Source organism: Salvelinus alpinus, chromosome 5, assembly GCF_045679555.1.
Source record: "Salvelinus alpinus chromosome 5, SLU_Salpinus.1, whole genome shotgun sequence".
Classification (NCBI taxonomy): domain Eukaryota; kingdom Metazoa; phylum Chordata; class Actinopteri; order Salmoniformes; family Salmonidae; genus Salvelinus; species Salvelinus alpinus.
The window spans coordinates 75,929,036-75,950,308 of record NC_092090.1 but is presented as its reverse complement, the minus strand read 5'-3'; the positions used below and the strand labels follow the sequence as shown (position 1 = coordinate 75,950,308).

The 21,273-nt window shown below is 40.8% G+C and overlaps 1 protein-coding gene across 1 annotated transcript; it reads right to left on the bottom strand.

The window, feature by feature from the left end:
• Window positions 1-4,531: 4,531 nt before the first annotated feature.
• On the bottom strand, window positions 4,532-9,027 carry LOC139576813 (stanniocalcin-like). Its single transcript, XM_071403316.1, has 4 exons — window positions 8,713-9,027; window positions 6,173-6,315; window positions 5,841-6,052; window positions 4,532-5,091 (listed from the first exon to the last, which is right to left on the bottom strand). Exons 1-4 carry the CDS (start codon window positions 8,825-8,827, stop codon window positions 4,800-4,802), a joined length of 762 nt encoding a protein of 253 aa, XP_071259417.1. The 5' UTR covers window positions 8,828-9,027; the 3' UTR covers window positions 4,532-4,799.
• Window positions 9,028-21,273: the final 12,246 nt, after the last annotated feature.

Sequence of the window (21,273 nt, the reverse complement as noted above, 5' to 3'; positions counted from 1 at the left end):
CATCGGTGTAACGCTAATTACTTTGAACATAAACCCGAATCCGACCATCACCCCTGGTGAGACAAAACCGCGACTCGTCAGTGAAGGGCACTTTTTTCCAGTCCTGTCTGGTCCAACGACGGTGGGTTTGTGCCCATAGGCGTCGTTGTTGCCGGTGATGTCTGGTGAGGACCTGCCTTACAACAGGCCTACAAGCCGTCAGTCCAGCCTCTCTCAGCCTATTGCGGACAGTCTGAGCACTGTCGGAGGGATTGTGCGTTCCTGGTCTAATTCGGGCAGTTGTTGTTGCCATCCTGTACCTGTCCCACAGGTGTGATGTTCGGATGTACCAATCCTGTGCAGGTGTTGTTACAAGTGGTCTGCCACTGCGAGGACGATCAGCTGTCCGTCCTGTCTCCCTGTAGTGCTGTCTTAGGCGCCTCACAGTACGGACATTGCAATTTATTGCCCTGGCCACATATGCAGTCCTCATGCCTCCTTGCAGCACGCCTAAGGCATGTTCACGCAGATGAGCAGGGACCCTGGGCATCTTTCTTTTGGTGTTTTTCAGAGTCAGTAGAAAGGCCTCTTTAGTGTCCTAAGTTTTTATAACTGTGACCTTAATTGCCTACCGTCTGTCAGCTGTTAGTGTCTTAACGACCGTTCCACAGGTGCATGTTCATTAATTGTTTATGGTTCATTGAACAAGCATGGGAAACAGTGTTCAAACCCTTTACAATGAAGATCTGTGAAGTTATTTGGATTTTTATGAATTATCTTTGAAAGACAGGGTCCTGAAAAAGGGAAGTTTCTTTTTTTGCTGTTTATGTGTAAAAGCATGGTGCAGAAGACGTGCACTTCTGAACATGATCCCTGGCTTTATGAAGCAAGTATTCCCACTCATCTCACAAAGCGCATGTGCTTTATGTCCACTATATATTTTTCTCCAGTGAAGAGAATGCCCCCTTGTGACCAGATTCAAACCCAACAATTAACTGCTCCTGTTTGTCTCCTAGCAAACACATACCATTGTAATCATAGAGGACTAATGGAGAAGTACATTTTTCTTCCAGGGAGTGGTCCTGCCTTGCACTGGGATTATTTTAAGGATATTACACATATATACTAATAATAAAAGGGGCTAGTGCCTTGCACTGTGTAAGATAATGGGATGATGACTTGCATGTGAGTGTCTCTTTAAAAGCAGAACATGTTGGAATCACTCTATGCAGAGCAGCTGCATCACCTATCCCTGGGACTGGAGTGCTGCTGATGAGAAAGCCCTACAGGACTCTTCCAAATTGGCATGAAATTATATTTGCCTCTGACTGAGATAGCGGCCATGCAGCCACTCGTGTACCGCTCTCTCTTTTCCTGGGGCACTCCAATGATACAGGCACTTTGCAGTTTCAGCTCGTTTGTGCTCAAGTTTAAGAAAGTACATTTTCATAAGGATGTCCTCTGTTAGTCCTTGTTTTCTACTTCATGGGTACAACTCATTATAGATATTCATAATTGCTAATACTTGCACTTTGTTTTCAGATTTGAAGTTTAGATGTACGGTATGTGTTAACAGTACCAATTTTACATGTTAGACAAATGAAAGCAGTCAACACATTTGATACCATATGCCAGATATGATAATAGTTTATTTCTAATCAGCAAAGACACACAGTTGATGCATTTGTATCTTTCATAATTCTTAGCACAGAGAAAAAAGCCATACATCCATGTATACATAATGGGTATATATGTAGATGGGTATGTATTAAAGTGCAAGTGATTCACAAGGATCAATCATGCTTAACATAGCTACTGTATTAGGAACTTCAGCAAGTAATCTCCTCAAATGGCTTACTGATAACTTTCATCTATGAATTTGAAAGTAAAGTAACTGTCACTACGATTAAGATTTCACTCTTACTGATCACCCAAGTAGTTTTAATTCTGGCAAATTTATTTCAAGTTTTGAGGGGAAAGAGTACCATGGAGTTCCAGAGTTCAGGGAGCCCAGTCCCCAGCCTGCCATAAACATATGGTGTATCAACAGAAAACACTGCTGCCAATTTCACTGATTTCCCTAAGGATAGATTTAGCTAATAATCCAGTAGGCCTACCACCCAAATGCACCCTATTCTTGTCTTGCAACAAATAGCCGAAAGAACAAAATATGACTTGTAAGTCTGTTAATTTAATTCTCAAATTTGCCTATTTCAGATTTTCATACACTATGCACCTTTTAACTAAACACACATTATAAAATATGTCAATTAACCATCTAGGTTTGGGCACATCCTCATCAGAACAAACATTCAATATAAGATACATTCTCTAAAGTTACCCAGATTTTGGATATATAAGCATAGTCTCAAGGGAGAGGAAATAAACAGAATACTATTGGCAAATATGTTCACTGCAAGCAACATTCAAATAAATTTACAAATTCCAGAAGAAGTACCAAACTGAATGTAAATGGTAAAATGCAAGTATACAGATTGATGCCAGGGTCTGTGAATGGGTTTTCACCATAGATATCCAAGTAAATGTAAAATGATAACCCATCATACATGGGAGCAAGCTATTGTTTAGCAGCAAATGTTTTGGATTTTGTCCAGCTATTACAGACACAGAAATACATGTATTAACAGTATAGGAAGGAAGTAGTCCCAACCCATCGCAAGTGATGAATGTTTCAATGCCCCTTTTATAGTGGTCATAAGAGATGCAAAGTGCATATGTAACATAAGTAGTAAGATACACTACATTGCTAATACAGTCTTAACATTTGAGTGATTTTTTTTCCTTACTTTTTCTTTTTAATATACACTATATTGCTACTAAAAGCAAGATTTTATTATATCCCAAGAAAAAGACAAAACAAAAAACAATACAACATAAACCACAGCAACAAACACAGAAACAGAAAGGGGGAGTCTAGGGGCACATTGCATTGCCTGCATACTTCACTATGAGTATGGGAGCAAATAAGCTGCTGCCACATTCATTCAGCATCAGCTGGCACTGTTTGTGACAAAGGGCAAGGTTGTGTGTTATTGTGAATCCTCCATATGAGAGATTATTGCATAGGTTTGTGAGTTCTTAACATTTCAAATGATTTGGTATTGTAAAACCACCAGATTTCTCTAACATTATTTTCCCCTTGTGCACATCGCCTTCATCCAGGCATGTGTGAAAAGTCTCTTGAATTAACTTCCCTTTATAGAAGCACTTATGGAGTAATGTCACCAGGGTAACCTTTGAGAGAAACATTACTTTGCATGATATTAAGAATAGATCCAGCAAATGCTTTTCAGTTCAGTCTTCAAGTTTAGCTGTTAAAATGTACAATGAATGGCTTGACCACAATTTCTCTCTACCTTCATAACATAATCAATTGTGCTTGGAAAATACACACAAATCCCCAACAGTCCCCTTGCACCAGTACATAAGTGACAATGTTTGCAATATGGGTTGTTTAAGTGACAGTCCCATGTAACACTCATAAAGAAGATCGCCTGACTTGAATGACCAACTTGTTCCCCTATGTCCAGCACAGAGTCATAACATGAGTCCTATTCAGTCAACAGAGAGGACAATGTAGAGAGTGGCAGATCCTATAGTATTTGATCATGAGCCCCCATTGAAATAGAAGCTATGACCAAACTGCACATTAAAATTGGATATCTGTAACCTAACTAAAACTACAGCAACATCATAAAATAACAAGTTAAATAATATAGTAGGAAAATAAATATCAATATTATACCAACAAGGCTTTTAAATAGTCATTATCAACACTGGAAGTCAGTGTGTATGATCCAAACCCTCCATGTCATATTCATCAGGGAGAATGTTGTTCATCTAATGGGGTGGCCTCTATCAATCTCAGGCGGTCACCTGCTCATAAGTTACACTGCTGGTACACACTTACTGTGAACTGAGTGTTTCAGGACAGAAGAGATGTAATGGTATCTAAACAATGCTATATTCTCTGGTATAGGCGTGAGCTACATGGCATTCCGGGTGGTTTCAAGTTATTTGGTCGGTCTAAGGTAACTTCCTGTGCAAAGTTTATTAGGATAGCTCTCATCTGAGGGACATGCCTCTCTCACAGATCTGGCTGTTGCCATCAGAGACTAATAACTCAATAAATAAAATAATCCTGTTTTTGTCAGTGACTATGTGACACTGATTTCTATAGCACATGCTTACCTATTTTAATGGTCTCATAATATAGAAATATCTCACATTTACTGTATGAAACATCTAGTAATTAACTAATAGTAATCACATTTAATTATCTATTGATGAAGATATTGATGACATATCAATTGATATTATATTAATGGATAAACATTTGTATTCTGCAACCAATTTTTTTTTTTACATTTGTGCTCTATAGATATGAACCATACCTGCAAGTTTGTGCTTGAAATCCTAGACAGAAAATGTAATGGGACATCATCCCACTAGGCTCTCAGATAATTCATATCAAGTGTGGGGAGAGAACAGGAATGGACAGGGCCAAGTTGTGGAGATACAATAGAATACAATAAAACATGTTCAATGAACTTGGTGAGTGATAGAGTTGGGAAATAGTTTAGGGGAGGAGATCCTCTCAAACTTAGGTACAGTATATCTCACACTACAACTCAAACTCTGATATAAAATACACTTGAAACACATTGGGTATTCTCTTAGAGGTGCATGTTATTTTCCAGTCTGGAGAGGAATGATTCTTAAATACCCAAGGGAAGAGACCACTGTTGGCTTGTTTATGTTTTTGAGGGGTGTGTGTAGTTTCTGGATCTGAATGGGAGTTAGGAGCTGTCACCAGTGGCACGCTTCTTGCTAAAATGGCTGGCAGAGTCTCTGTTGCGTAGACCAGGCTGGATCTTATACATGTGTGGACCCATTGACAACCGTGAGCTCCCTCGGCCCTCCACTCCAGTTGGAACGGCAGCAGCAGCAACCGAGGCGCAGGGTTTGTTCTGCAGAAGCTGGAAGAGAATGGTCATCTCTGGGCCAAGTCTGGACACCATACTGGCCCTCAGTAGGTCCACAGTCACCTCATCACAGTTCATCAGGCTCTGGAGGAGCTTACCGTAAAACCTGCAAAAGGATGCAGCATTCATGTATTTTTGTTGCTGTTATTTACATTTTTTATTTTAAAGCTGCAATATGTAACTTTTTGGGCGACCGACAAAATTCACATAGAAATGAGTTATACATCAGTCATTCGCATTGAAAGCAAGTCTAAGAAGCGGTAAATCAGTTCTATGTGCACTATTTCTATGCTTCCCGTGTTTTAAGTTTAGTTTTTGTCTTTGTCTTTTACTTTCAGTTTTGTATACCAGCTTCAAACAGCTCAATATGCAATATTTGGGGATATGGAAAATATATTTCACAGTGGTTTAGATGGTACAATCTACAATATACTTGCTTGTTATGTCACTTAAAGTAAAATTAGGCAAACTATTAGAATTTTAGCAACCAGGAAATGGCAGAGCATAGTGCAGAATTTCAGTCATTTAGAAGACACTCTTACAGTTAGTGCGTTCATCTTAACATAGCTAGCTGGGGCAACCACACTTATCTCAGTCATAGTAAGCACATTTTTCCTCAATAAAGTAGCTAAAAGCAAAGTCCGTGCTAATAAGGGGGTAAAAAAGTCAAGTGTGAGTGTTAGCTCATGGAAGGCTTTTAATATATATTTTTTTAATCAAAATGTCTTAGGAGCCCATTGAAATGTATTTCCTTCAGTAGAGTTATTGTACCAAATACATAGCTTTTGTTGTACTAAGATAAAGTAAAAAAAACAGAAATGGAATCCCTTTGACCCAGGTTTGCTAGGAACTCACCTGTTGGGGAAGTGGCTTGGGAGCTGAGCCACCTCTCCAATAGCATCTGGATTGGTGCGGGCGATAGTGCAGATATCCAGCTTGCTGTAGCACTCCTCCTGAACTTCTGAGGTCATTCTTTGGAAGGTGGAGCAGCGGCGGATGGTGAGGAATACCTTGGAGGTGATGCCGTTGGCAATGCACTTGAGGCTCTCTTTCACAAAGGCTTTGCCCTGCACAAAACCATATAATATCACAGTCATATCAAAAAACATGACTTAACTTCAGTTAACAGGTTTAATCTACTGCGACATACTGTGTCAGATTTGAAAAGAGAGAAAGAATTACCATACCTGAGTGTCAAATTTAGCTGCACTGTACAGAAAGGACTTGCAGATGTCGTGCATGCCATCTGTGTCACACGTGGAGTTCTCCAGACATGCAAAGGCTCCACAGCCTACTTGGAGGGCACTGTTCAGACAGCGTGCCACGTCAGCTGTAGACTCAGAGAGGGAAGGGACCATAAGCAGGGGGCAGGCTATCATATAGCTCTCAACAATAATGGAAAGATAACCAGTCTGTTTTGATTGGGAACCAAACAATGAAGGGATTTGATGATAATTTACATGCAAAGTTGATTCAGTGCTGAGATCATAACTATTCAGACAAATTACAACTTGACTGCTCATTGGACACCTTCAACTTAAGACTGGGACACAATTTGCCATAATTACATTTCCTCTTCCTGGCAAATCATTTCATGAATATTCTAGCATTTTGGTTCTTGGAACAGACTTGTGACCAACTACACCAAAAACACCCAAAGGAGTCGAGACACACACACACACTATTCAGGATCAGGTTCCGCTGACTGTCCCTTTTGGCACCAGACCCCTTGTTTCCATTACACTCACATGCGACAAGACAATAACATGCAGCATTTGGAAGGCGTGCCAAACCACCTCTGACACTCATCACCATGAACTGTGCACACTTAAAAGTACAGTCATGTACCCTGGCTTGGGTCACTGCCTCAATCCTCATAAATAGACCTAATGTTCATGTTTCACATAAATATTGCCTCAGACTTAATATTAAAGAGCAAGCTGACATACACAGCTGTGTAAACTACTCTGACAAGAGGTAAAGATATAAAGTAACCAGAAAACCCCTAAATGTCTTCCAATGAATGCCTCTATTGTCCATTTAGTAAGCCTGGGACAAGTTCATGGTAAGAAGCATACAGCAATTGTAACAATGAGCTGATGTACTGTATGCCACAGATGGATGGATGCACTCTCACTCATTTAAAATTTTTGGTCCAGCCCACCCTAAGCAGCACAATGCTCTAATCACTAATCAAACTGTCACACCACTGTTTCTCTCAGGTCATGGGAGAATTAATTAATAAATAAATAATATTTCAGATACACACTACTTCAGCATCTCTTGCTGGCAGGACCAAGGAGGCCCATGCAGCAGATACTTAGTCTGAGGTAACCAATGCATTGGTTTAACTGAAATAATAATGACTTAAGGAGATCACAGAAATAACACCTCATTCATACCCATATTTCCTAACATGGGCCTGGCTTTCATTGGGCAAGCAACTTTTTCATATCTCATACACATTTTGGAAATAGAGTGCAAGAACATTTAATCCATCCCTCTGGCAACCAATTTAAGCAGAATGTTATGCATGGTGTTGAATAGATAGCCCAATCCAATGTAGGCCTAGGCCATGAATTATTTTTTTTCTTGCTATACAATAGCTTTCCTCTTTTTAGGAGCCGTGCTCGGTGGAATGATGTTATTTTCACTTTATTAATCGCACGGGAATACGATTGGCAGTTAGTTGGCAAACCATTGAAAAGGGACATAAAGCAAGCCTACTGATTGAGTAAGTAGGGACGCACGTCACGCGACACCTTGTGCCCTATGAGTCTTCGAATCTGGATATCATCCCTGGCCAATGGCCAGCATTCTTTCCCCAAAGAAACTAATGTCTCCACCCACTTTGCGTTCACCTAGAAAGCTCTACCCCCTTCACGTTTCTTCCGGTATTAGGCGCTCCATTCCTCCTGTCAAGACGCCGGTAGCCAGTAGCTACAGGTGGGTCCAGTGGCGTAGCCTATGCCACCACGCACAAATCTGTATTTTTGGGGGCCTACAGCAATACTGTAGTTCTATCAATACTTTACACTGGTGACTGCTTGGAAGAATACCAATACATTTAAAATATGATGGCCATAGTTGTTTCGAAACACCTGTAGATCATTTGGTGGTTAAAAAAGGCTTAAACAGTGCGTAAAACAACGTTTTAGGTAAATTAATTTAAGAAATAAAAAAAATTACTTGTAGAATAGGCTACCTGACACAAACAATGCATAAGAAAAACAATCGTTTCATAACGCTGTAAAGACAGTGACCAAATAAATAACCATTCATGAATTTAACCACACACAGGATACAAGTGGGCTCCCCTGTATCAACTAATTCCTACAGCCTAATAAATATTAATCTGATGTTTTAGCCTCCGGTCAGTCACCTCGTGTTTAAGCAACCCACACGACCATCAATTCAAAGATCATGTATTCAACATCATGATGGTAGGCTACAGCTTTTTCACAAACAGGTGTCAGTCACCACGAAGCTCACGCTCATCACTTGCCGGTAAAACACCGGTAGAGCACAGTGAGTAGCCCAGGCTATGTTGGAGCTATTCGGTAGTCTGTCGATCAAGGCGTTCACTTGGAAACAGAGCAGCATATCATGTAATAGCAAGCATTCCCCATACTGTGCATACAATGTAATGGTAATAATCCATACAAATCCGTGCGAACACCGCATCCACTCAAAAACATGCTGTATTGTAAGAGAGACTATTACTTACAAGGGGTATTTGCAGAAAATCGTGCTCTTCTGGGTGAATACGACTCGTTCTGATCCAGTTCATATGCAGATGCAATCAGCACCATTAGAAGAAAAAGTCCGGTCATCAAAGGCATTGTTCAATAATCACTGATGATCTAACAAAATACAAGGAATAGTGTTTCTTGCTTATCTGATTAATAGTTCATACAGCTCTGAAGATGTACTGCGCCGTGTTTTCAACAATGTAAATCTATCACTAAGTAGGTACCATCTACTCAATGCGGCTATTCCTCTACCCTGGACCGTACACTGATTTCCTTTGACGTGCATGACGGATAGAGCGCTGGTCTGCACGTGTTTATATGGGACTGCCGCACATTACGAGTCTCCTGGTTAGCCCAATCAAAACACAGCATCAACGACAATGCTCTCTCCCCGGTCGCCTAATTGATTGACCATTTTACAGTACATTGAAATTCAATGTGGTTTTGGGTATTTCGCGCCAATGAATAGCCTACATAAATTATTATTTGAGTTGATAAAACACTGAAGCTGTAGTACATTTTGCCATCTCAAGTCAAAGTCAATTACCTTATAGTTTTTTCAGTAAACAGTCAGAAATTGGTGTACCTGTTCTCTTCAAACAACCGTTAAGTGACATTTTCACTTGATTTGTTCGTTATGTTTCTGTGCGCCATATGCAAACTTTAGTGAGAGTGAAATATATGTCTTATTACCTGATGTTACCTGAACCCATTCAAACCAATACCATAGAGGCTATTTCTGCAGTTTCCATTTGGTAAAATAGACAGGGCAGATTAGTCGCAACATTGACACTGGGTAAATTCTCCGCAACCCATCAATCCAGTTTATGTCAGCACAAATGTATAAGTTCCATCTTGAAACAATGCTCAATTATTTTATTATGGTCTACCGGAAGGAATATAATGGAATATTGTGTATACAGTAGGCTTATTGCTTAGGCTAATAGATGTGATTTAGTAACCTGCGTCTTTAGTCAAATGTATTGCGCGCTTTGTCTTACTTAAATTTCTTAAAATAATATAAACTGAAATTATTCAAATAATTTGACTTTTATCGCATGATTGGCATTTTGCTAAACCATGTTCAATAAATGAGACTATTGTTCGTTTAATGGACAACATTTATTTAACATTGAGATAAACTACCTCATTATTGACATAAACTATGTTATGTATGGATAGCCATCACTGTTGATGTATTTCCTGGTTTGCGGCATGCCGGTGAGACGTGGTAGCCAGGCACGGATCCAAACGAGTTGTAGCTACACATGCCAGAGGGAGGCCAATAATGTGTCATCCATGTCTGAGCATGACAACGTCCTTGATCTATTCAAACCAAATCAAATTGTATTCGTCACATGCTTCGTAAACAACAGGTGTAGACTAACAGTGAAATGCATAAGGGGCCTTCCAAACAATGCAGAGAGAGAGAACTTAGAGAAAAAACTGAAAAGTAATAACAGGTAATAATAAAAGTAATAATAAATACACAATGAGAAACAATAACTTAGCTATATACACAGGATACCAGTACCAAGTCGATGGGCAGGTAATTGAGGTAGATATGTACGTATAAATAGGAATAAAGTGACTAGGCAACAGGATAAATAATAAACATAAGCAGCAGCATATGTGATGAGTATAAAAAGTTTGTGTAAAAAGAGTCAATGCAGACAGTCCAGGTAAGTATTTGGTTAACTATTTAACTAACTATTTAGCCGTTTTAAGGCTTGGGGGTAGGTGCTATTTCTGTTGGTTCTGCAACCGCTTGCCATGCGGTAGCAGAGAGAACAGTCTATGACTTGGGTGGCTGGAGTCTTTGACAATTGTTAGGGCCTTCCTCTGACACCACCTGGTATAAAGGTCCTGGATGGCAGGGAGCTCAGCCCTAGTGATGTACTGTAGCGCCTAGTCATTGGATGCCAATCAGTTGCCATACCAAGCGGTGATGCAGCCAGTCAAAATGCCCTCAATGGTGCAGCTGTGAAACATTTTGAGGATCTGAGGCCCCTTGCCAAATCTTTTCAGCCTTTTGAGGGGAAGAGGCATTGTCGTGCCCTCTTCACAACTGTGTTGGTGTGTGTGGACACCAAGGAACTTGATGCTCTCGATCCGCTACACTACAGCTCTGTCGATGTGAATGGGGGCGTGATCGGCCCTCCATTGCCTGTAGTCCACAATCATCTCCTTTTTCTTGCTGATGTTGAGGGAGAGGTTGTTGTCCTGGCACCATACTGCCAGGTCTCTGTCCTGCTCTCTATAGGCTGTCTCATCATCATCGGTAATCAGGCCTACCACCATCGTATTGCCAGCAAACTTAATGATGGTTTTGAAGTCACGTGGCAACGCAGTCGTGGGTGAACGGGGAGTACAGGATGGGACTAAGCACGCACCTCTGAGGGGCCCCCCAGGTTTAGGGTCAGCTTGGCAGATGTGTTGTTGCCTACCCTCACTACCTGGGGGTGGCCCGTCAGGAAGTTCAGAATCTAGTTGCAGAGGGAGGTGTTCAGTCACAGGGTCCTTAGCTTAGTGATGAGCTTGGAGGGCACTATGGCGTTGAACGCTGAGCTGTAGTCAATTAACAGCATTCTCACATATGTGTTCCTCTTGTCTAGGTGGGAGAGGGCAGTGTGGAGCGCAATTGAGATTGCATCATCTGAGGATCTGTTGGGATGGTTTGCGATTGGAGTTGGTCCAGGGTGTCTGGGATAATTCTGTTGATGTGAGCCATGACCAGCGTTTCAAAGCATTTCATGTGGCAACAGATATGAGTGCTACAGGGCGATAGCCTTGGCGTTCTTGGGCACAGGGGCTATTGTGGTCTGCTTGAAACATGCAGGTATTACAGACTTCGACAGGGAGAGGTTGAAAATGTCAGTGAAGACACTTGCCAGCTGGTCAGCGCATACTCTGAGTATGCATCCTGGTAATCCGTCTGGCACTGCGGCCTTGTGAATGTTAACCTGTTTAAAGGTCTTACTCACATCGGCTATGGAGAGCATGATCAGGAACAGCTGCTGATCTCATGCATGGTTCAGTATTGCTTGCCTCAAAGCAAGCATAGAAGGCATTTAGCTCATCTGGTAGGCTTGCATCATGGCTGGGTTTCCCTTTGTAATCTGTGATAGTTTGCAAGCTCTGCCACATTCGACAAGCATCAGAGCCGGCGTAGTAGGATTCGATCTTAGTCCTGTATTGACACTTTGCCTGTTTGATGGCTTGTCGGAGATCGTAACAGTATTTCTTATAAGCTCTGGGATTAGTGTCCCGCACCTTGAAAGCAGCAACTCTGGCCTCTAGCTCAGTAATTCAAGGCTTTTGGTTGGGATGTGTACATACGGTCACTGTGGGGACGATGTCGTCGATTCACTTATTAACGAAGCCGGAGAGAGATGAATCCCAGAAATGTGCTAGTGAAACAGTCCTGTAGCTTAGCATCCACTTCATTGGACCACTTCCACATTGAGCGCGTCACTGGTACTTCCTGTTTGAGTTTTTGCTTTAAAGCAGGAATCAGGAGGATAGAATAATGGCCAGAGTTGCCAAATGGAGGCGTGGGTGATCTTTGTATGCGCTTCTGTGTGTGGAGTAAAGGTGATCTAGAATTTTCTCTCCTCTAGTGGCACAGGTGATATGCTGGTAGAAATTAGGTCAAACGGATTTCAGTTTCCACTGGCCACTAGGAACACGCCTCTGGATGAGCATATTCTTGTTTGCTTATGGCCGGAAAAAGCTAAACATTTTGCTCCTTTTTTAGCTCGTTGAGTGAGGTCTTAGTGCCAGCATCAGTTTGTGGTGGTAAATAGACAGCTACGAAAAATATAAATGAAAAATGTGCTCCTGAGGTGCTGACCTGTTGCACCCTCTACAACCACTGTGATTATTATTATTTGACCCTGCTGATCATCTATGAATGTTTGAACTGTTTGAACAGCTTGGCCATGTACTGTTATAATCTCTACCCGGCACAGCCAGAAGAGGACTGGCCACCCCTCATAACCTGGTTCCTCTCTAGGTTTCTTCCTAGGTTCCTGCCTTTCTAGCGAGTTTTTCCTAGCCACCGTGCTTCTACATCTGCATTGCCTGCTGTTTAGGATTTTAGGCTGTGTTTCTGTACAGCACTTTGTGACATCGGCTGATGCAAAAAGGGCTTTATAAATAAATATGATTGATTGATTGACTTCTTTAATATTAGAGATTGCACATTAGCTATTGTTAAAAAAGAAACACACCCCTCCCCCTAACCTTACCCGACGCTGCCGTATGGTCTTGACAATGCATAGAAAAACCAGCTAGATGTTCACTACTGGTCAAAAGTTTTAGAACAACTACTCATTCAAGGGTTTTTCATTACTTTTACTTTTTTCTACATTGTAGAATAATAGTGAAAACATTAAAACTATGAAATAGCACATATGGAATCATGTAGTAACCAAAAAGTGTTAAACAAATCAAAATATATTTTATATTTGAGATTCTTCAAATTGCCACCCTTTGCCTTGATGACAGCTTTGCACACTCTTGGCATTCTCTCAACCAGCTTCACCTGGAATGCTTTTATAACAGTCTTGAAGGAGGTCCCACATATGCTGAGCACTTGTTGGCTGTTTTTCCTTTACTCTGCGGTCTGATTCATCCCAAACCATCTCAATTTGGTTGAGGTTGGGGGATTGTGGAGGCCAGGTCATCTGATGCAGCACTCCATCACTTTCCTTCTTGGTAAGAATTTTTTTATAAATCACAGACAGTGTCACCAGCAAAGCACCCCCACACCATAACACCTCCTCCTCCATGCTTTATGGTGGGAGATACACATGCGGAGATCATCCGTTCACTCACACCACGTCTCACAAAGACACAATGGCTGGAACCAAAAATCTTGAATTTGGACTCCAGACCAAAGGACAAATTTCCACCGGTCTAATGTCCATTGCTCTTGTTTCTTGGCCGAAGCAAGTCTCTTCTTATTATTGGTGTCCTTTAGTAGTGGTTTCTTTGCAGCAATTCAACCACGAAGGCCTGATTCATACAGTCTCCTCTGAACAGTTGATGTTGGTGTCTGTTACTTGAACTCTGTGAAGCATTTATTTGGGCTGCAATTTCTGAGGCTGGTAACTCTAATGAACTTATCCTCTGCAGCAGAGGTACTGTAACTCTGGGGCTTACATTCCTGTGGCGGTCCTCATGAGAGCCAGTTTCATCATAGCACTTGATGGTTTTTGCGACTGCACTTGAAGAAACTTTCAAAGTTCTTGAAATGTTCCGTATTGACTGACCTTCATGTCTTAAAGTAATGATGGACTGTCGTTTCTCTTTGCTTATTTGAGCTATTCTTGCCATAATATGGACTTGGTCTTTGACCAAATAGGGCTATCTTCTATATTCCACCCCTACCTTGTCACATCACAACTGATTGGCTCAAACGCATTAAGAAGGAAAGAAATCCACAAATTAACTTTTAAGAAGGCACACCTGTTAATTGAAATGCATTCCAGGTGACTGTCTCATGAAGCTGGTTAAGAGAATCCCAAAAGTGTGCAAAGCTGTCATCAAGGCAAAGGGTGGCTATTTGAAGAACCTCAAATATAAAATATATTTTGATGTGTTTAATACTTTTTGGGTTACTACATGATTCCATATGTCTTATTTCATAGTTTTGATGTCTTCACTATTATTATACAATGTAGAAAAAAGTAAAAATAAAGAAATGCATTCTTTTCCTTTTTAACATTAATCAGGGCAATGTAAATACAGCCTATTAGAAATGGTAGGTCGTCTGAATTCATGTAGGCCTAATTGAGTGTCAAATTGGTGATATTCCACATTACAGTGGCATTATGCCAAGGTGTAATGCAGGTATCCCTAATCTTGGTTAACCCAGAACTAGAATATTGGTCAGATTCTCGTTTACGTTCTGTTACATGTTAATGTTTACATGTTAATACATGTTAATTAATTGAACAATGATTAATTCCATCTATGTTTAAGTAGTCTGTGCACAAAAGATTAAGGTATCCCCAACTCAGTACACCCATTCATCTACCCATACAGTGCATTCGGGAAGTATTCAGATTGTTTGACTTTTCCACATTTTGTTACGTTTAAACATTATTCTACAATTGTTTAAATAATTTTTTCCCCCTCATCAATTTACACACAGTACCCCATAATGGCAAAGCAAAAAAAAGTTTTTAGAAATGTTTTCAAAAAATATATATACGGAAATATCACATTTACATAAGTATTCAGACCCTTTACTCAATACTTTGTTGAAGAACCTTTGGCAACAATTTCTTCTCGGGTATGACGCTACAAGCTTGGCACACCTGTATTTGGGGAGTTGCTCCCTTTATTCTCTGGAGATCCTCTCAAGCTCTGTCAGTTTGGATGGGGAGTGTCGCTGCACAGCTATTTTCAGGTCTCTCCAGAGATGTTCGATCGGGCTCTGGCTGGGCCACTCAAGGACATTCAGAGACTTGTCCCGAAGTCACTCCTGCGCTGTCTTGGCTGTGTGCTTAGGGTCGTTGTCCCGTTGGAAGGTGAACCTTCACCCCAGTCTGAGGTCCTAAGCGCTCTGGAGTAGGTTTTCATCAAGGATCTCTCTGTACTTTGCTCCGTTCATCTTTCCCTCGATCCTGACTAGTCTCCCAGTCCCTGCCGCTGAAAAACATCCCCACAGCATGATGCTGCCAACACCATGCTTCAGGTTTCTTTCAGGCGTGACGCTTGGCATTCAGGCCACAGAGTTCAATCTTGGTTTCATCAGACCAAAGAATCTTGTTTCTCATGGTCTGAGATTCTTTAGGTGACTTTTGGCAAACTCCAAGCGGGCTGTCATGTGCCTTTTACTGAGTAGTGGCTTCCGTCTGGCCACTCTACCATAAAGGCCCGATTGGTGGATTGCTGCAGAGATGGTTGTGCTTCTGGAAGGTTCTCCCATCTCCACAGAGGAACTCTAGAGCTCTGCCAGAGTGATCATCCGATTCTTGGTCACCACCCTGACCAAGGCACGTCTCCCCCGATTGCTCAGTTTGGCCAGGCGGCCAGCTCTAGGAAGAGTCTTGGTGGATCCAAACTTCTTCCATTTAAGAATGTTGGAAGCCACTGTGTTCTTGGGGACCTTCAACGCGGCGGACATTTTTTTGTACCCTTCCCCAAATCTGTGCCTCGACACAATCCTGTCTCGGAGCTCTACGGACAATTCCTTCGACGTCATGGCTTGGTTTTTGCTCTGACATGCACTGGCAACTAAGGGACTTTATATAGACAGGTGTGTGCCTTTCCAAATCACGTCAATTCAATTGAATCTACCACATGTTGACTCCAGCCACGTCGTAGAAACATCTCGAGGATGATCAATGGAAACATGATGCACCTGAGCTCAATTTCAAGTCTCATAACAAATGGTCTGAATACTTATGTAAATAAGGTATTTCTGTTTTTTATTTTTAATACTTTTGCAAAAATATCTAAAAACCTGTTTTCACTTTGTTATTATGGGGTATTGTGTGTAGATTGATGAGGAAAACATTTCATTTAATCAATTTTAGAATAAGGCTGTAAGGTAACAAAAAGTGGAAAAGGGGTCTGAGTACTTTCCAAATGCATTGTATGTAGACGTACAGTTGAAGTCGGAAGTTTACATAGACCTTAGCCAAGTACATTTAAACTCAGTTTTTCACAATTCCTGACATTTAATCATAGTAAAAATTCCCTGTCTTAGGTCAGTTAGGATCACCATTTTATTTTAAGAATATGAAATGTCAGAATAATAGTAGAGAGAATTATTTATTTCAGCTTTTATTTCTTTCATCACATTCCCAGTGTGTCAGAAGTTTACATACACTCAATTAGTATTTGGTAGCATTGCCTTTAAATTGTTTAACTTGGGTCAAACGTTTTGGGTAGCCTCCCACAAGCTTCCCACAAAAAGTTGGGTGAATTTTGGCCCATTCCTCCTGACAGAGCTGGTGTAACCGAGTCAGGTTTGTAGGCCTCCTTGCTCGCACACGCTTTTTCAGTTCTGCCAACAAATTCTCTATAGGATTGAAGTCAGGGCTTTGTGATGGCCACTCCAATACCTTGACTTTGTTGTCCTTAAGCCATTTTGCCACAACTTTGGAAGTATGCTTGGGGTCATTGTCCATTTGGAAGACCCATTTGCGACCAAGCTTTAACTTCCTGACTGATGTCTTGAGATGTTGCTTCAATATATCCACATCATTTTCCTTCCTAACGATGCCATCTATTTTGTGAAGTGCATCAGTCCCTCCTGCAGCAAAGCACTCCCACAACATGATGCTGCCACCCCCATGCTTCACGGTTGGAATGGTGTTCTTCGGCTTGCAAGCATCCCCCTTTTCCCTCCAAACATAATGATGGTCATTATGGCCAAACAGTTCTATTTTTGTTTCAGCAGACCAGAGGGCATCTCTCCAAAAAGTACGATCTTTGTCCCCATGTGCAGTTGCAAACCATAGTCTGGCTTTTTTATGGCGGTTTTGGAGCAGTGGCTTCTTCCTTGCTGAGCGGCCTTTCAGGTTATGTCGATATAGGACTCGTTTTACTATGGATATAGATACTTTTGTATCTGTTTCCTCCAGCATCTTCACAAGGTCCTTTGCTGTTGTTCTGGGATTGATATGCACTTTTCGCACGAAAGTACGTTCATCTCTAGGAGACAGAATGCGTCTCCTTTCTGAGCAGTATGACGGCTGCGTGGTCCCATGGTGTTTATATTTGTCTACTATTGTTTGTACAGATGAACGTGGTACCTTCAGGAATTTGGAAATTGCTCCCAAGGATGAACTAGACTTGTGGATGTATACAATTTATTTTCTGAGGTCTTGGCTGATTTCTTTTGATTATCCCATGATGTCAAGCAAAGAGGCACTGAGTAGGCCTTGAAATACATCCACAGGTACACCTTCAATTGTCTCAAATGATGTCAATTTGCCTAGCAGAAGCTTCTAAAGCCATGACATCATTTTCTGGAATTTTCCAAGCTGTTTAAAGGCACAGTCAACTTAGTGTATGTAAACTTCTGACCCACTGGAATTGTGATACAGTAATTTATCTGTGAAGTGAAATAATCTGTCTGTAAACAATTGTTGGAAAAATTACTTGTGTCATGCACAAAGTAGATGTTCTAACCGACTTGCCAAAACTATAGTTTGTTAACAAGAAATTTGTGGAGTGGTTGAAAAACGAGTTTTAATGACTCCAACCTAAGTGTATGTAAACTTCCGACTTCAACTGCATGTAGCCTATACTATTCTACTAGAGTTACTTTGGTGTGAAGCCAATGCAATGCCTGAGCTTGATCCCCACTTCCTGGTCTTGGACAGCCTGTATGTGCAGGCTATGGTTCCAGCCCAGCGCTAACACACCTGATTCAACAAATCATTGTATTTTTTGTCCACAGTTGCCCATTCTATTCTAACTAAAGATATTAGTATTCGTCTCTCATCAATGCATTTTTGTATCAAGGCCATAATAGCATTCGATTTGGGAGACAAGGGAGAGACAACAGCATCCTGTTTAGAATCAAAACATTTGATCAGTTGAGTTGTCTTTCATGTACCACTGTATACCCAGATACACTCTCACACACATCTGAATTAGTAGGCCTATACTTTCTCTACCATCTTATATTGGTAGAAATTCATTTTCTCCTATTAGTGAGCCCTCGTTCACAATTTCATAGGCGGCTTTTTGGAAATTTCGAATGATTTTGTATTGATTAACATATTTTATGGTTATAGTATAGTTTTTATCTTTATAGGCAGTACTAGGAAACTTCCAAACATAAAATGAAGAGGCCCAATATAGAATTCTCTGGCTCCTGGAAGTCTGGTCCTCAGACACCATTTAGTAATTTACAATGTTTCACCTGTTTTCCTAACAGCAAAAGTAAACTGGAACATACTCATGTGCCCTTGAGTGCTTAATATAAGAACTTCAGTGCCATTTTGGCTAAAGAAAGAATCCATATGTTTGCTCAGCATTTTATGTGAAATTACTTGTTTTCTTTTCTGGTGTTTCAAAGAGAAAAGGTTCAAAGGATTTTATAAAAGCATCTCTCTCTCTCTCTCTCTCTCTCTCTCTCTCTCTCTCTCTCTCTCTCTCTCTCTCTCTCTCTCTCTCTCTCTCTCTCTCTCCCTCTCTCTCTTTGTTATGATTGCTTTGGCGATGGTGATGCTTTAACCCTGATTGGTTTTACCCCAGAGCATCGTTAGGAGCCAGGAACTTTGTCAAGTCTCCTCTTGGCAGCTTGTCTTTGCTGGGTAGTTCAAACATGGCAACACAGTCTCTGTTACATATTTTGATCTTTCATAGAAAATCCCAGGGCTGTCCACTGTCAGACAGAGGCTTACTAGTCTTTGCTGTATGGTGCAATGGTCAAATTAGTCAATCAAAATGTAACTTCCCAAATTAATTAAACAACATCTAAATCTTAATCTCAGGACATCTTGAGTGCCTATACATAGGGCTCTCTAGAAGTTAGTAAATTCCCTCCTTGTGTGTACTCAAGTACAGAATATTCATTTGGGAACTTAGCCATACCACAAACCCATCTGGCGTAGCACAACGTGGCAGCTTTGCATTAATTTACATTGAGGTAGTTTAACTGATTTTCAGATTACACGGCACTTTGCATCCGGTCCTTTCTGTAGTCAATCAGAGATAGCTGCTCTGTCACTGCCCCATGGATATTGCAACATTTTCATTATGAGATAATAACTCTCCGAGTAATGCATGCCACATCTTATGAGGATATGCCACAAACATTTTGCACATAAACTTGGCACATAAACATTTGGATACTCACATACATGAATCTTCATCAAAAATGCTTCATTAACCTCATATAATACCATCATCAGATCCACTGTACTTTCTTCCAGTGCCTGCACAAACATTTCAGTTATTGTCATATACGTTCTAATGATATGCCAGTTACAGTCTTGTTACAGTACTGCAGTTGGAGTAGTATTGAAGCATCTGCAGTGTAAATTGTCAGTTATTGTCACCTAAGGGTAACTGTAGCTCAGTTGGTAGAGCATGGTACTTGTAATGCCAGCGTGGTGGATTTGATTCCCTGGAACACCCATATGTAAAATGTATGCACATATGACTGTAAGTCGCTTCGGATAAAAGCGTCTGCTAAATGGCATATATATTATATTATGGCATATAGTAACTGCAATTATGTTTGTGTCCACAAGAGGGACTTTGAAGGAGGCGGTATAACCGACAGGTGTGAGACATCTACAGTGACTTTTTATCTCAAGCCATGCCTACACTGTACTGCATAAAATCTTACCTGTGATGTAGCATGACCATTGTGTATTGAATGGAATTGATCTACTCCTGGCTTTGTGGTTTCCCTGAAAAAAGCTAAACATTTTGCTGCTTTTTCAGTTTTGAGACTTTACCTGCCAAAACTCTTTAAATACTGTAATAAAATGTATGTTAAAATCCTTGCTAAACTTGCCTTCCCTTTCCAGAATTTTTTGGTACTAAGGCCAAGAACTAGTCACAATACCATCTGAATGCCAGTAACATACCATTTTTGTCACTTACTTGGTAGTGTGAATGTGTAGGCTATGTTCCATATATACCTACAAATACTTTGATTATGTGATTAGGTGTATTAAATGTATGTCTTCAGTTGATACTGAAGATTAATTTACCTGAACTGTATGCATAATGCTATAGCTTAGCTAATTAACTATACATATATGAGCATCTGCTAAATGAAAAAGATAAATGCAATGAAAAAAAAGAGCCTTTCTTTTTGCTGTTTGCAGAAGCTTGCTCCTGGTCAGAGAGCCGGTACTCTCGTACAGCTTGTCCTCATAGGGCACACCCATTGCTATGTTGGACCTACAGCATCAGTCAAAAGTTTGGACACACTCATTCCAGGATTTTTCTTTATCTTTACTGTTTTCTACATTGTAGAATAATAGTGAAGACATCAAAACTATGAAATAACACATACAGAATCATGTAGTAACCAAAAAAGTGTTCAACAAATCAAAGCGAAACGACAGTCCATCATTACTTCAAGACATGTCAGGGAGTGGTCAGTCAATGCGGAAAATTTAAAGAACTTTGAAAGCAGTCACAAAAATCATCAAGTGCTATGATGAAACTGGCTCTCATGAGGACCGCCACAGGAAAGGAAGACCCAGAGTTACCTGTGCTGCAGGGGATAAGTTCATTAGAGTTAACTGCACCTCAGATTGCAACCCAAATAAATGCTTCACAGAGTTCAATTGACAGACACATCTCTACAGCAACTGTTCAGAGGATACTGCATGAATCAGGCCTTCATGGTCAAATTGCTGCAAAGAAACCACTACTAAAGGACACCAATAATATGAAGAGACTTGCTTGGGCCAAGAAACATGAGCAAGGGACATTAGGCAGGTGGAAATCTGTCCTTTGGTCTGATGAGTCCAAATTTGAGATTTTTGGTTCCAACCGCTGTGTGTTTGTGAGACGCAGAGTAGGTGAACAGATGATCTCCG